Below are 17,674 nucleotides of genomic sequence, written 5' to 3'. Positions count from 1 at the left end.
TGCATGGAAATACTACTGATTTTTTTAATGTTGATTTTGTATCCTACAACTCTACTGAATGTTTTTTTATCAGTTCTAGGAGTTTTTTAGTAGAGTGTTTGGGGTTTTCAAGATGTAAGATTTTGTCATCTGCAAAAAAGGGACAATTCGACTTCCTGTTTTTTATTTTAGATGCCTTTTATTTCTTTCCCTTACCAGATTGCTCTGGCTAGGACTTGCAATAGCATGTTGAATAAGAGTGGTGAAAGTAGGTGTCCTTGTCTTGTTGCAATTCTTGGAGGAAAGGTTTTTGGCTTTTCTCCATTCAGGTTAATGTTTACTGTGAGTTTGTCATATGTGGCTTTTATTATGTTGACATATATTCCTTAGGTACCTAATTTGTAGTATGTATTGAGATGATCATGTTTTTTTGTCTTTCATTCTGTTGATGGGTGAATCATATGTATTAATCTGCATATGTCTTTCCTTTCCTGGGATAAATCTCACCTGATTATGGATGGTATATTATCTTTTTGATGTATTGTTGGATTTGATTTGCTAGTATTTTGGTAAGGATTTTTGCATCTGTGTTCATCGCAGTTATTGACTTATAGTTTTCTTTTTTTGCTATATCCTTGTCTAGTTTGGTATTGGGTAATGCTGGCCCTGTAGAATGAGTTAGGAAGAACTGATACTAGTTATTCTTTATTAGTTTGGTATAATTCAGCAGTAAAGCTATCCTGTTCTGGGCTTTTCTTTGTTGGAAGACTTTTTATTTGTGATTCAACCTTATTTCTCATTATTTTTCTTTTCAAGATGTTTTTTGTTTCTTTCTGGTCCAAGCTTGATAGGTTACGTGTGGCCAGGAATTTATTTATTTCATCTAGATTTTCTAATTTGTCAGCATATAATTGTTTATAATAGTTTCTGAGGGTCCTTTATATTTCTGTGGTATCAGTTGTAATGTTGTCTTCTTTGTTTCTGATTTTATTTACTTGTGTCTTTCTCTTTTTGTATTGCTTTGCATACTTAATACTTAGATTTTTGTTTATCTTTTCAAAACCAACTCTTTGTTTCATTGATGATGATGATAATGGTTTTGTTTCTATTTCATTTGGTTATCCTCTGATCTTTCTTATTTCTTTCCTTCTACCAATTTTGGGTTTGGTTTTTTCTTGCTATTCTAGTCCTTGAGATGCATTAGTATAGTGTTTATTTGAAATCTTTCTTCTTTTTTGATGTATGTATTTATTGCTATAAACTTCCATGTTATCATTGCTTTTGCAAATCCCATAGATTTTGGCATGTTGTGTTTCCATTTTCATTTGTTTCAAATGTTTTTTATTTCCTTCTCAATTTCTTGGTTGACCCAATGGTTGTTTAGAAGCATCTTCTTTAAATTCCTTGTTTAAGTTTCCAGAATTCACCTTGTGATTGATACCTAGTTTTATTCCATTGTGATCTGAGAAGACACTTGATTAGATTTTGATTTTTTAAAAATTTGTTGAGACTTGTTTTTGTTGCTTAACATATGGTGTGTCCTCAAGAATATTCCATGTGCTGATGAGAAAAATGTGTGTTCTGCAGCTGTTGGACAAAATGTTCTGTAAATGTTTTGTTTGGTCCATTTGATCTAAAGTGTGGTTTAAATCTAGTATTTGTGGATTTTCTTTCTAGATGATGTGCCGAAATCCCCAACAGTTGTTGTATGGACTCTATTTCTCCCTCCACATCAATAATATTTGCTTTATATATCTAAGGTGTTCTGGTACTGGTCACATATATGTACATTTAGAATTGCTATACCCATTCCCATTTGCTGACATGATGCCTTTATCACTATACAAGTTGATCCTTGAGCAACATGGATTTGATCTATGTGGGTCTATTTATGTATGGATATTTTTCAACCAAACACAAACTGAAAAGACAGCATTCATGGGAGGTGAAACCTGTGTATGTGGAACACCAACTTTTCATACACACGGGCCCTGCAGGGCTGACTATGGGACTTGAGTATGCACATATTTTGGTATACATAGTGGGTTCTGAAATCAACTCCTGCATATACTGAAGAACTACTGTATAATCACTTTCTTTGTCTCTTACAGTGTTTGACTTAAAGTCTGTTTTATCTGCTGGTAGTATAGCTGCTCCTGCTCACTTTTTCCCCCCCATTTGCATGGAACATGTTTTTCCAACTTTTCACTTTCAGTCTATGTGGGTCTTTATAGGAGAAGTGAGTTTCTTATAAGTGGTGTATAGTTGTGCCTTGTTTTTTATTCATTTAGCCACTCTATGTCTTTTAAGTGGAAATGTAATTCATTTATTTTCAAAGTTGTTATTGGTAAGGGAAGACCTATTCCTGTGTTTTTGTTCATTATTTTCTGGTTGTTTTGTTCCTTTGCTCCTTTCTTCTTCTCTTATCGCTTACATTTGCAGCATAGAGGTTTTCTGTAGTGGTAACATTGAATCCTTTCTCTTTCTCATTTATGTGTGCTTTAACAGTGAATTTTATCCTGACATATGTTTCCGTGATGGTAGATATCATCCTTTTACTTCCAGATACAGGATTCCCTTAAGCGTTTTTTTATAGGGGCATTCTAATAGTGATGAATCCCTCAGTTTTTGCTTGTCTGGGAAAGACTTTATTTCTCCTTTATTCATGAAGAATAGCTTCCCTGGATATAGTTTTTTTGACTGGCAGGATTTTTTTTTCCCCTCCCTCCAGCATTGTGAATATATCATCCCATTGTCTCTTGGTTTATGAGATTTCTTCTGAAATCCACTGTTGAATGGAGGTGACTTTATGATTTTCCCTTGCTGTTTTTAGAGTTCTCTCTTTCTCTTTGACTTTTAACAGTTTCACTACAGTGTGCTTTGGAGAAGGCTAGTTTGGGTTGAATCTATTTGGGGATTGTTAAGCGTCCTGTATCTGAATGTCTATATCTTTTGCAGGACTTGGAAAGTTTTCAGCTTTTATCTTGTTAAATAAGTTTTCTATGCCTTTGCCCATTTTTTCTCCTTCTGGAAAACCCAAAATTTGAATATTTGGTTGGTTTATGGTGTCCCATATGTCACACAGGCTTTCTTCATTCTTTTTTGTTCTTTTTGCTTATTTTTATCTGACTGGGTTATTTTAAAAGACCTGTTTTTAAGTTCAGAAATTCTTTCTTCTGCTTGATCTAGTCTATTGTTGAACCTCTCAATTGTGTTTTTTATTTCATTCATTGAATTCTTCCATTCCAGGATTTCTGTTTGGTTCTTTTTTGTGATGTCTGTCTTTTGCTGAATTTCTCATTTAGCTCTTGAATTGTTTTTCTGGTTTCTTTGTATTTTTTACTCTGTGTTCTCTTGTATCTCACTGAACTTCTTTAGTATCATTATCTTGAATTCTTTTTCTGCTATTTCATAGATTTCTCTTTTGTTGGAATCTGTTGCTGGAGAATCACTGTGTTCCTTTGGAAGTGTCATGTTTCCTTTGTGTGTTTCTTCTGTCTTTACATTGATATCTCCATATTCTGTATAATATCACTTCTTTCAAGTTTATGGATTGGCTTTTGTAGTGAAGACTTTTTTTCTATAGGTGTCTTTATAGTGCTGGGTAAGTAGAGTGCTTTGTCTTAGATTCCAGATGGGTTCAGTAGCATAGTCTCTGTATGATTTCTTCAGCTGTAGTCAGTGTCAGCGGTGTGTATGGCTTAGGCCACAATTGTTGGTGAAGGCTGTGGGGAGGCTTTGCTGGGGAGAGGGATGCTGGTTATGCTGGTCCTCAGGCACCCAGTGGTGTCAGCAGCAGGTAGTCCTGCTAGTTCTTGGGCCTCTGGGTATTATATATGGGCACTGGTGGTTGTGGGTCTGGACAGGCAGATCCTTGGGTAGCAGGCATGACTTCAATGATGGCAGTAGTGTTGGTAGGCCTACCCTTGTGCTCCCAGGTGGCATGCATGAGTGGGCTGGTCCATAGGCTCCTAGGTGATATGTGCTGATGGGTGCCTGATTGTGGCATCAGGCTGGGAAGGACCATCTTCAGGTTTCTGTTAGGCCCTGACACTGGCACATGGAGCAGGTCAGTCCCTAGGCTGCTGGATCATGTATGTGGCTACCAACTAGAGCAGACCCATTCACAGGCTCCTAGAACATGTGCATGGGTACCAGTTACAGCAGGCTGGGCAGGTCAGTCCTCAGGTCCCCAGATGATGCACATGGCTACTGATAGGGGTGGTACTGGGCAGGGCAGGGCAGACCTTGTCTTCAGGCTCCCAGTGGCACATGCAGGCACCAGCAATGGGTAGGGCAGGCCTATTGTCAGGCTCTCCCTTGATGCCTGCAGGTGCCAGCAATAGAAGACTGACTGGTCCATATTTCGTTCCATTCTTCCTCCATCTTTGTATTTTGCCAGTCTTCCCACCCTCCCTCCTTCTTTACTCGTCTCAAAAGGTAGGTTTAACTTGAGGAAAGTGATCAAGTAAATGTAAGGGTGATTTCTACAATTTTAGTTATTTTTACTTCTTAAATTTGGATTATTGAGGAAAGCCTCAGTTTGTATACTCAGAAGTCACTTCTTTATAATAAGCAGGCTATACCTTCTGAACGAGTCAAATTTAAATCTAGGAAACCCTGTATAGGTGGCTTATGTTGATCATTTTTAAGTAGTTTTATGAAAAGGTGTTGCCTTATCAGTGATGGAAGCATTTATCAATCACTTTTAACCTGTGCCCCCTACCATGCACTCTCACTCTTGTCTTTTGTGTTCTCAAGTCAGCCACAAATATATTGTTGAACTTTACTTTAAGTACATTGTATTCTGAAAGTACTAAGTATACTCTTTCAAATTGGGTATGCCCCAACTACCCACAAAGTAGTTTTTTTAGCAAAATCCTTTGACTCAACTGGATGAACCTCTTCATATCTTCACAACTAAAAATCTTATTTCACAGAGCATGTGTCTGAAATTGTTCCAGGAAAACAGAAGAAAGTGCCATATATTTAGATCATTGTTCATTTCCAAAAGATACTTTTCATTTTACCCTCCTATGACCCATTGGAATCTTGGATTTGAAGTATTTGAAGAGATAACGTGTGAAGAAGTTTCTAACATCTGTGCACGATCCCACCTTCCTTATCCAAAGGATTAAGATTTGTGGGACAGTCATAATTTTTGTGAATAATATAGCCAGGCATTAGGAAGTTTTGTGAGGGAAGTGGAATTAGGGTAATTTAATAAAGTTTGGTGTACAGTAATTAAAACTGGTATGCTTTTATGGTAGCCTCTTTTCTAACAGCAGAGCATGTCTGGTTTGAGTAAATTCTTTGAGGGTATGAAAGCAAGTATTTCAGATTAAACCTGTATCGATTGTAACTTGACAGTTCTTTTAAAGTTTTTTTTTTTTAATGGAGTCATAAACATTTTCTTGGTAATTGTTTCTCAATCGTTGGGAGCTACTGGCTTGCAGTTTGTGCCCTTGAAGCCCCTCGAGAATTGTTTGCAACAGAGAGATTGTTTTGCTGATTTATAAAGTTCTGAACTTTGCCTGCAATTGCACATTGAGTTCATTTCCTCAGCCCCTCCCCAACCATACTTTAGCACCTTTGAATATACAAAGCTAATCAAACCTGATTAGTTTATCTTGACAGGCAAGTTAGAGAAGCATTGCCCCAGATGAAGAGGAAGTTGGCATTCCAGAGCCAGGACACAGCATTTCCAGCTGTGGGTGGGCCGACCACAGCCAAGCAGGCCCGCTGAACTTGGGATTCAAGCTTTGTAAGAACTCATGTTGCAAACCTACTCTCTGTGTCGTAGGCATATACCCAAATGGCTTTTAAAGCTAAGCTGTGATTAATAGTAGTCAGTTTGAAGTTAAGAGTCATCAGTTTAAAATTTAGCTCAACAAATGGTAGCTTGTTTGCTGGTTCCTGTATTTAGCTTTATTTTAGAAAAAAAAAAATCACAGAGGGCAGAGGAAGGGAGAATGTTTGGGTTTTTTTTTTGATTTATTGCTCCCTCTCTTACATCATCATTCAGAATGTTAGCTCGTTCCTAAAATTTTGTGGGTTGAACTTCTGTTCTGTGTTGATTTTTAGCAGGGAGATAAGGGTACTCATGTCTCATTTTAAATCCACTACTATCCTTTGACAATGACTAATTTGATATTTTCCCCTTTTCTTTAGTCCCTCTTGTCCTATGAACACATGTACACACACCCACCCACAAATCACTTTAAACTTAAACTTGAAAGTGTTTAATGGTGCCTGCAAACCTATTTTACTAACACTAATATTTAATTATTAGTACCCCCAAACAGAAAAAAATGAGTAGAAAATAAGAGAATTTTTGCCATCAAATTTTCATGTTTTTTTCCTTCTATTCCTCTATACATCCATTTTTAAAACTTTGTAGTATTTATAAAATAGGTTCAATTCTGTATCATCTGTTTCATTTTTGTGTGTTTTTTTCTATGTCATTTAATAGTCTTTGATTTTATTTTAAATGGTCACATGATGTTTTAGTAATTTTACCATTTCCATGTTATCAGACATCTGTATTCTCCATTTGGGGTTTGTAGTAAGCTTTTTTGTTCCTTTGACTTTCATTTGGAGAATTGATTCTTAATCTGAAAAGAAGTAGATTTAATAGGTCAAAGAGTATGGATTTTGTTGTTGTTGTTGTTGTTGTTCTTGCGGTTTTTGGCCGCGGCTGGGTTTGAACCCACCACCTCTGATATATGGGGCCGGCACCCTATTCCTTGAGCCACAGGTGCCGCCCAAAAGTGTGGATGTTTTTATGGCTTGACACATACTGCCAAGTTGCTTTCCATAAGAGCTGTGCTAATTTACAACATCCCCCTTACCCCAAGGTGTGATGTACTTGTTTCACTTTCTTACCAGCTTTAGGAACTGTCATTAAAAGAACATATATTTTTGAAATTATTGCATATAAGATGCTCCTCATTTAAATATATGAATATCTTATATTAAGAAAGTCATTATAATTATGTATCCTTTGGGTTTCTGAGTCTATTATGAAAATTGATGACCAGATAGTTCTCTTGAAGCAGTATAATCCTCAAGTGATCTATAAGCATAAAAATATGTTACATTTTATATTTTTATTGGAATTTTACATTTATTTGCCACTAATAATACACTTCATGCTGTTTCTGTACAGGAAATGAGAGTTAAGTCCATTTTCATACCCGAAAATTTCTTAGTAGTATCTTTTAGAATTTACATTCGGTGTTTAATTTGACACGGAACTTGGAATTGGTAGGAAAGAAAATGGTTTTCTCAGCTTTCTTGTGTGAATTTTCTATATGAACTTAAGGCAGGGGGTTGTGTGGATCAATAGTTAAACTGGAGTATTCGTCAGGTTGACCAAGAGCGCTTGGTTAAGACATCACACAGGCTAGGCCTCAACCCCCGAATTTCTGATATGGTAGTTCTGTGGTTAGAACGTTTGACACCAGGGTTCCCATCCAAACATACATTAGGACTTTTGAAAAGGCAGTGTAGGTTGTGTAGACAGACACTGGTAGAAGACCAAATACCTGTTTGTTAGACACCCTACCATGATGTGCTTCTGTCTTCCCTTGCTATGGTTCTCTCAAGGCCATAGCACTGCACACAGAAGAAGCCTGTGTGAATACCAACCCTGGAGCTGTGCGGTGCCTGTCCTGGGCCCATGGAGGTAGCAAGATGGAACTGGTAACATTCCAGGCTCTGACATCATGCTCTGACATCATCAGAACATGATGACGCTTATGTCACTGATAATAATAATTTCATTTAAAAAGTTAGGGTAATTTAATGAAATCGTGCATATAAAGCATCTAGCAATATGATCCTCAAGTGATCCACAAACATAAAACTGTGTTACATTTTATATTTGTATTGGAATTTTACATTTATTTATTAGCAGGTATCTGGCATGTGGTAAGTGCTTTGGTATTGCCTTTTCATTGGGAACAGGTGGTGACGGCCACCTGTGGGCTTGCCGATCTTAGCTGCTGTGTCCTGCCTCTTGTAATGCCACCACTTGGCCCTGATACCGCATTATTTCCCCTCTTCACTGACCGCAGGAAGGCTCTGTGGACACCTTCTTATTTACTATTATTGGCTCTGATCATTTCGTAATGGCATCTAGTGTAAAAATGTGTCAAACACTACCTTGTAGAAAAATTCTTGCTGGCCAACCTGTACTTCTTATGAGGTAAGGACTAGGAAATACATGTTGGAAGAAGCTTATGTTTGGCTCTCATACTTTGGAACAAAACTCTTATAATTAATCCTTGAACCAGCCAGGGAACGCCATGTACTCCTCTTTCTGAGCACAGTGAGCTTGTGTACAGCAACCATGACAACTTCTATAACTTTTATTTTCTTCTGCAACTTAATACCCAACCTGTCTCATGATTTCAATTCATTACTTTAGAGTACATTATGGTTTGAATAAAAAGATGAGTCATATTAGGGAAAATTTTTCATATTCACTAAAGCAATTTCACTAGTTTGTTTGTTTTAGCCTTTAGGTAAGTTGACTTACGGGCCTGGGCAGGAATACAGAGGTTGGGTTAGAGGGAAGAATTTTTCCACCGTGATTTCCTAGAATTTTGTGTCCCTGATTTAGAGATCCAGAATAGAAGGAGGGTAGTCAACTGACCTCATGACAAAACCAGAAGCTCACAGGACTTCCCTGGCGGCTGCTTACTGATGAGTCATCTCTCTGCCTCGACATACCTCTAAGAGCTGTCCTCCACCAGGTCTATAAATGTCTTACACCTTATCACAGCCCCGTCCCTCAGGGAATGGAATCACCTTCTCCAGGGTCTTCCCTCACAGCCACCACGTTTGCATTGCTTCTCTCTTTCTGGGATTTGGTTGTGTGCAGGCTGTCAGGCATCTAGTTCATAGTTTAACTCAGAGAATGGCCGTGCCTCTCTCCTAGGCTTTTTGCTCTCTCCTCTGAAAACTTAATGGTAATATACCTATCAACAAAACACTTCTAGTAGGACCCGACTACACAGTCATGTATGAACTGTTTACTTTTGCTAGGTTACATCGATGAGAATTTTAGTAATAGAAAATAATTTTATAATGTTAGCATAGATTCTCAAGAATACAGTTAGTTTTCACTTTGGGTAATGTATATGGTTCCATATGCCAGTAAATGGCAGGGGGGCTTCGGGGGCAGACACAGCTGTCACAGCATATACTTGACCTAGCAGGGGGCAGGGCTATCCTTCCAACTCCTGCTTTCAGAAAGGAGAGCCTGCCACAGCTATCGGGAATGCCTGAGGTATTGATTCTCTTAACTCCCTCTGGCAAGGAGGCAGGGCCAGGGAGCCAGACCTCTGGTCTGCCATCCTCTCTGCCTCTCTGCAAGTCATTTTCTATGTGTGTCGTGGCGTGAGAAATATTTTTTAAGTCCCCTTATGAGGTGAATTAACACAACAAATACTGCAAATACCTTTCTGAGTCTCATCTCACCAGGAAGAATGCCTGTCTCATTCATGCGCATACTACCTTCATGGTCCCCCCCCCCATCCAAATGCTACCTATACCATTATCCATACACTCTTTTCCTTCAAACTGGCTAATTCTTTTCAAACTTAATTTTGTTTTGAAAGGGAATTAATACTACTGCTGGAAATGGAAATCCGGTATCACATGGGATAAAATGGGAGGTAACTATGAAAATAAATGTGAAATTAAGATGAAAATCTTTGTCCATGAACCACATCCGATTTTCTCACTGTGCCACCCCTGAAGGAAACACTGTATTAACTTACAATCCTCTCAGAAGCTAAATATGCACTATTCTATTTTTTTCTCTCTAAAATGGTTTTACTTCTAATGTCCTAGTCTGTGAAGGATTTCAGTATTTGTTTTTTTTTTTTTTGGATTTCAGTATTTGCATAGGAGTTAACTGTTAACATTAGCTCTCTGTATGCAAACAGATGCCAGGGACTCTGCCCTTACCCTGGATGTCAGATGTCACTACCCCAAAGGGAGAGTGAGGAGAGACAACGAAACAGGAAGCCAGGAGGCTGTGGCAGGAGAGTTGTGTGAAGAGTGGTGCTTGTCATTATCCCACGGTTGGCTTGTTGGGGAGAATACTAGAATAGAAACAGAATTGGATTCTAGTTTAACTTTGTCATTAATTAGCTGTGAACTTGAACAGGTACTTTCCCCAGTGTGGTCCTCACTTTCTTCTTAAGAAAAAGAAAGTTGCGATCTATACTGATGCTGGACACATCCCATCAATGCCCCTTCACCTCACCTTTGGATTATTCAACATGTAGCTGGGTCCACAATTACTTATCTGCAGCTGAGAAGTCCCCAAAGCTTTGAAACTCTAAAGCTTTTTCATAACTTAACTTGTCAGAACATCTGACCAGAACTCGTGTGATAATCAAGTGGACCTCAATCTATTTATAGCCCATTATTTATTCCATTTAGTGTGACTATTTATGTATTTTGCTGAAGAATTGTATTTGCTCACAGGCTGCTCCTCAAACTCCGGTAACATAGGGTACGCCTCCTGTTACCTTTGTGAAATTCTGCAAACACATCTAACCGCAGCAATTTTGGTTAAAGGATTGTAGACATTTATATATAAACAGCACTCACTTGACTAATATTAGTCAATGTGTATTTAGTGTCTATAATATTCTAGGTATTGTGTTAGGCTCTGGGGAAGAAGTTGACCAAAAAAAAAGAAACAAAACCCCAAATAATCCAATTTAAAGATGTTCACATTTTCACTGAACGGTCAAATTATAAATCACTAGATCAAGCCACTGTGGTTGAGGTACACTGTGAGGTGGCTGAGTGTAGGGTGGGCACTGAGCTTTGTCAAGGTCCCCACGCTGTGGAACTAGGGATGGAGGGGGTGTTCTCAGTGGACAGGAAGCATAAGGAGCTCAGTTGGACAAGATGGGGGATGTGAGGTGCATTTAGGAATGAGAAATAAAATCAGGTAATGGATGAAGAGTGCTATGCCAGCCAGAAAGGAGAGCTGAAGGAATTCATAAAGATAGCCTGCTGATTGGACTGCAAGTAATTGAGGTGCAGTGATGCCCACGTACATAAGGACAGTGGTGGGCATGGACTTCAGTGGAGAAGGAGCTCGCTCCATGGACAGCACTGATGGGTGCATGCAGAGCTGGGGCACAGGAGCTCTTGCCTCAGTTTTCCTAAAGATCTTGCTGGACACAGAGGGATATGGTGGAGGGCTGGCAGGGGAGGACTGAGCAGGGGGACCTGCGGGTCCCACATGCAGCCGTCAAAGGGGAAAAGAGGATTATCTGGTCCAAGTGGTTGGTGGGCAAGCTCTGTAGGAAGGACTGATTCTGGACCCCTGAATTTTATAGAGACTTGCTATTCGAAGCACTTTCTAGGGCATTCTTGTTGCTCTGCATGTCAGCACCTTTGTGTGCACTTCAAAGGTGGTGGAAAACCAAGGCCTGGCAGCTGAGGGGTTTACAGATTAATGGTAGGGATATTGGTTGGTGAAGCTAGGCTTGCCCTGCAGAAGAAAAAAACGTTCATTTAGACATATGCCCAGGAAAAAACAATCGTATAAATCAGATACACATGCCTAAAGGTTGTGGGGGAGTAGGTTATGAATAATGATTCCTTTCTCGTGGCCCCTTTGAGTCACACCAGCCGCCTTACATGAAGGCAAGGCCTGGCTCAGTCTGTTCCTTCCTTGACCACTATTTAAGAGTTCCTCTTCCCCTGCATTCCTGTATCATTTGTTGTTCATACCACTCATTTGGCACTTGAAGTACCGTGTATTTTTAGTGACTTTCCTGAATTCATGCTGTCCTCTTTGCTGGCTCACGATTTGGCAGCTAGCTGCTGGTTGGGTACTGCTTTTAAAGGACTTGAAGTTCACTTTTTTTGCCTGGCTGCCCTGTTTGTTTGTCAATTTCTGGCATAAATAAGGCACAGTTGTAAGTCAGTCACTTCCTACCTTGACACACTTGTCACCAGACAGGCTGGCCTCATCTCCCACCCACCCTGGCTTCTCCTCCCTCTCTCCCACCACCGTGTGTGCCCCACGTGGGTCGCGAGGAACTTCTGTCTCTGCACCACCTGAGGATTCTTTCTAAGTTCTTGTCTTGGCCTCATACCTTCCCTCTGCCTGGACTGCACTGTCTCCTTGGTACTTACTCTCCTCTGTCCTGTTTCTGCCTTGTAAATTCTTCCCTTTCTGTCTGAAAGCTTGTTTGTGCTTCCACGGCACTCAGTGTTCATCCAAGGTGCTTAGTAAGCTACACAGCTGCTCCTTCTGAGTCCTGCTAAGTACCACAGTCCCACCCATCCTCTTCTGCTACTTCTCATGCTCGTCTGTTATTTTTTATTTTTTCCAACCATGCTTCCCATTATTCTGCTTCAAGTCACCGGCACCACATCTTTTTTACTTTTGTATCTTTCCTGCCCAACACGATCTCAGGCACACACAGGTGAAGGAATCAAAATGGTTATGGAGTCAACTTGAGAGCTAACAAGTGAAAACAGAATGGGAATTTCTAATCTACATTTGTCCTTCTAATATAAATGTGAGGTTCTTGTTGACAAGATTTCCATTGTCCAGGGAAAAAAGAGAAGGACTTCTTTTGCTCTTCCACTAGCTTTTGATTTCTTTGAAAAACAAGAGCATGTCTTATGCTTCCATCACCCTTGACATTCAATATGCATTTTGTACATAGTAGATACATGATGTACTTTCAACTGATTGAAATCATGCTTCCCTTGATCAGAGGGAGTTCAGGTGCCTGCTAGAGTTTAATCCCAGCTTTAGTTATTTTGGAGAAGGAGGGCCAGTGTAAGATGGAAACAGTCAATAACTGGCCAATAGTTGAATAAAGGTTTGACCAAACTCCAGGCATAATCAGTTCAATGGTCTTTTAAAACTTAAGTCCTTTTGTTAAAACAAGATTAAAATACAGGAAATAGAAACAAGAGAAAACTTCAGTTCATATAGTGAAATTCATTGTTGGATATCGCTAGATCCCACATTTTAGTAATGCAGCCATGCTTTATTTTCTTTTGCATGTATAGAAAACTCCAACTTTGTATTACTGTTCAAATTCATATGACCCTTCTCAACAGGCATCTTAACCCCAAATATTTAGCTAATATGCTTGATTTTGTTTTTTTTTTTTTAACATTTAAGCTACTCTATTAAATGTGTTTTCTCTCAGAAAAATTGGGAGATAGTGAAGGGCTCTCCCCTTACTGTTTTCTATAAATTTATTTGGGTTTCGAAAGGATATAAGTTACCTCTCTGGGTCCATGTTCGGTTATGTTTTAGGTGTTGTTTCTTTTCTTTCTTTCTTTCCTTTCTTTTCTTTATTTTTTTTTTAGAGACAGAGTCTTACTTTGTTGCCTTTGGTAGAGTGCCTTGGTATCGCAGCTCATAGCAACCTCAACCACTTGGGCTCAAGCAGTCCTCCTGCCTCACCTTCCAAGTAGCTGGGACTATAGGCACCTGCTACAACCCCCGGCTGCATTTAGAAACAGGAGTCTTGCTCTGCCTCAGGCTGGTCTCGAACTTGTGAGCTCAGGCAATCTACCACCTCTGCCTCTGAGAGTGCTAGGATTACAGGCGTGAGCCACTGAGCTGGGCCTAGGTGTTGTTTCTTAGTACTGAAAAGAACTAAAACATTTTTGTTTGAATGGTTTCTGGGATCCTTTCAGGAGAAGTAGGCAAGGCCTCTGTGATAAGGTATTCTAAGTCTTCTGAAAGCAGCTGTTGATACCCAATAAATATGAGGGGTTCATGATTTGCAGGAAAGGTTTTAATCCACTGCCTGCTACACATTACAAATACAGTTACACAATGTGGATAAGTTATTTAGAATTAAGAAAGAATGTTAACTAGAATTTTTTAAAATATAGACCACTTTCCATTTTTAAAATAAACTCTTATTTAGTTAAATTTATGAAGTTTTAAAAAAATCTGTAGTATTTCTTGAACAGATGCTCCTTATCATATCTAATCTTTGCATAAATGGTTTGTATTTATATAGGATTTGCGGGAATGGTTTCTCACTGGCAAGTAATTTTTATGACAAAAGAAAAAGGGATTGAAGCTTTTCAGGTGGCTTGTGGGCACTAGAAAAACCTAAATGATAATTTTTTTCACATCCTTCTGTCTTCCCCAACAACCTCGTAGGTATTTAGGAATAGAAAAACATTGCATGGAGGAAAGAAGGAGGATGATAAAGCAAGTTATCTACTGTCCTCATTGTTAAAGCCTTTGAAGAGGGAAAGGAAATCATAGCTATTTTGGTTTTGTCTCTACAAGGGAAAGTATCAATTATCTAATCCCAAATGATGAAGTTTTAATGTTTTTGACTTAAAATAAGGAATTGATATACATTTTCTGGGGTGGGGGAAAGGTTTCTAAGCTTTTAGAAATTATGCAGGGACAGAAGCTGAAATTAGCCACTTTTATATTTGCCCTGGGGTAAGGGAACAATTTTTCCATCGTTACTATTCCTTTGCCCTCCCAAGTGGCCACCCTCTCTACATTTTATTTTGTGCCAACAATCTGAGAGTAAATAGTAGAGTTCTCAAACAGAAAGCTGTGTCTGACAGAGGCTACTGAGTATATATCACATACAATGAGTGAATGAGGAAATCGTATTACATTATTTGTATTCCTCTTAATGGGAGGGATTCTTTTGTAACAATGATGTTTTTGACAATACAATTTCATAACAAAATCTGGAATTTTGATGATAGTCCTGATTCATTAATTTGCCTCTAACACTAATTTGTGGATGACTTTTTGTTTGTATTTGTGGTTTGAAACCACCAAATTCATGAACTTTCTTTAGGTGTCTTGTATCTTTTTTAATCACCAAGGGAATTTTTATCCTGGGTCTCCAGTACCCCAATTGTGCATGACAGAGCTACTAATATAACTATTATGTGGTTACCTGAGAAGTTTTCACATTTTCTTCTAATAATTATTCTTCCTCTGATTACCAACTGAGTATATTCTTATTGCCTTGTTCTCCACGTATTTTAGAACCTACCTGTGGCTCCCAGAGCTGCCAGGAGGCATGAGGAAGTTGATGAGTCCTTTTTCTGTCACATTGTAAACCTGTGACCCTCACCAGTAAAATCTGGGAGGCATCTCTGTTCCCTTGCTGACCCAACCCCATTCTTGTCCTATGTGCAGGGATAGTGGAGGATTACAAGCCGCCATTCTACGATGTGGTTCCCAACGACCCAAGTTTTGAAGACATGAGGAAAGTGGTCTGTGTGGATCAGCAGAGGCCAAACATACCCAACAGATGGTTCTCAGACCCGGTAAGAGAGCTGGTTTCTCCATTTTAGAGCAATCCCTGTTTGTTCCCTCCTTGTTCGCCCTTCTGTTTTAACTGGCATAGTATGCGAGTGATCTGCCCTGCGTATCTGTTGTTTTTCCTTCCCTGTTTTACATAGAAGGGTCTTAGACATACTTGAGTAGGTTCAGAAAAGTTCTTGCAGCAGCCATATCTGATAGATCTTGATAGTAAGTGACAGCATTCACAAAAATGTCTATGACTGACCGGCTCCAGGAATGGGTGACTTGTTACTGCTGCTCCTAGCTCTAGAACTGCAGTGTCATGTTTAAACTGAGAGACTTTGATGCTTTTAATCTCCTTTCCACCTCTGCATGTCTGAAATCTCAAACACAGCTCCCGACTGCTGAAAATCCTGTGTTGCTACTCACAAGTGAGGTCTGAGACATTGAGAAATGACCCTGTTTGGAAATGTTAGTGTTATCTCTAGGTTAGTATTACTGCTTTTAACACCTATAAAATCATCAAGGGGTTCAATCTGGCCTATGTAATTTATTTGGATCTGAAGTCCAAAGGACAGTGTTCATAAAACTCTATGAGAGTGGCTTCTTCATCAGTAGTTAAGGCCTTGATTATTTGTTCAGAGGAGATGACAGTAACATCACTTTAACTTCAAAAGACCTGCAGAGCTCTTCAAAACAGTCACGAGACATCAGCCTAGCTTGCGGGGCTCCTGAAAAGTCACTATGTCATTGTGTCCTTCCTTCTTTCTCTCTTCAGACATTAACCTCTCTGGCCAAGCTCATGAAAGAATGCTGGTATCAGAACCCATCAGCAAGACTCACAGCTCTGCGCATCAAAAAGACTTTGACCAAAATTGATAATTCCCTAGACAAATTGAAAACTGACTGTTGACATTTTCATGGTGTCAGGAAGGAAGATTGACGTTGTTGTTGTTGTCCAGCTGGGACCTAATGCTGGCCTGTTTGTCAGAACAGAATCCATCTGTCTCCTTCCCCCAGTGGCTGCATCAATACGGCAGACATCTTACCCAGCCATGTGTTGGGGAGACACGAAAACCACCCTAACCTCTCTCAATGACTGTGAACTGGGCATTTCACGAACTGTTCACACTGCAGAGACTAATGTTGGACAGACACTGTTGCAAAGGTAGGGAACTGGAGGAACACAGAGAATCCTAAAAGAGATCTGGGCATTAAGACAATGGCTTTGCATATCTTTCACAAGTCTCCTAGACACTCCCCACGGGAAACTCAAGGAGGTGGCGAATTTTTAATCAGCAATATTGCCTGTGCTTCTCTTCTTTATTGCACTAGGAATTCTTTGCATTCCTTACTTGCACTGTTACTCTTAATTTTAAAAACCCAACTTGCCAAAATGTTGGTTGCTTACTCCACTGGTCTGTCTTTGAATAATAGGAATTCAATTTGGCAAAACAAAACATAATGTCAGACTTTGCTGCATTTTACACATGTGCTGATGTTTACAATGATGCCGAACATTAGGAATTGTTTATACACAACTTTGCAAATTATTTATTACTTGTGCACTTAGCAGTTTTTACAAAACTGCTTCGTGCATGTGTTAAAGCTTATTTTTATGTGGTCTTATGATTTTATTACCGAAATGTTTTTAACACTATACTCTGAAATGGACATTTTCTTTTATTATCAGTTAAATTCACATTTTAAGTGCTTCACATTTGTATGTGTGTAGACTGTAACTTTTTTTCAGTTCATATGCAGAACATATTTAGCCATTACCCATGTGACACCACCGAATATATTACTGATTTAGAAGCAAAGATTTCAGTAGAATTTTAGTCCTGAACGCTGTGGGGAAAATGCATTTTCTTCAGAATTATCCATTATGTGCATTTAAACTCTGCCAGAAAAAAAATAACTATTTTGTTTTAATCTACTTTTTGTATTTAGTAGTTATTTGTATAAATTAAATAAACTGTTTTCAAGTCAAACAATGAAATTGTTTTTCAGTGTCTAAAAAAGATCTATGCAATATTAAGCATTTTCTTATGGGAGCAATAAAAGCACAAAACAAATTTGTAAATTGAATTCACTTTTAAAGTCTAGTAATGAACTTGAGGGTACTATGAGGATGTCTTACAGCTTAAATTTGATATCAGGAAACTTGAGCTTTGTTTCTTCTTTTGGTTGTGATTTTTTTTCTCAGTTTCCTCAACTTTAAAGTGACAGATCTCTCTGACCCACTTTTCTCACTGAGGGGAGGAGGTTAAGTATAAGTGGGACAAAGTCTATCGTGGCATTGTTTGGTATAATGACTTATGTGACTGTAAAGCATCCCACATCGCTGCTTGGGAGAGTCCATTCTTAATAGTTTTTCCTAATGTT

The 17,674-nt window shown here is 38.9% G+C and overlaps 1 protein-coding gene across 1 annotated transcript in view; it reads left to right on the top strand.

The window, feature by feature from the left end:
* ACVR1 (activin A receptor type 1) overlaps positions 1–17,280 on the top strand; it is a 121,278-nt gene extending 103,998 nt beyond the window's left edge. Inside the window, exons 9-10 of the mRNA XM_053597429.1 lie at positions 15,179–15,309; positions 16,065–17,280. Coding sequence (XP_053453404.1) covers positions 15,179–15,309; positions 16,065–16,199 — 266 coding nt within the window. The 3' untranslated portion in view covers positions 16,200–17,280. The remainder of the gene's footprint in view (positions 1–15,178; positions 15,310–16,064) is intronic.
* Positions 17,281–17,674: the final 394 nt, after the last annotated feature.

The sequence above is a fragment of the Nycticebus coucang genome, chromosome 7 (assembly GCF_027406575.1).
Source record: "Nycticebus coucang isolate mNycCou1 chromosome 7, mNycCou1.pri, whole genome shotgun sequence".
NCBI lineage: Eukaryota > Metazoa > Chordata > Mammalia > Primates > Lorisidae > Nycticebus > Nycticebus coucang.
This window is presented reverse-complemented; position numbering and strand designations above follow the sequence as displayed.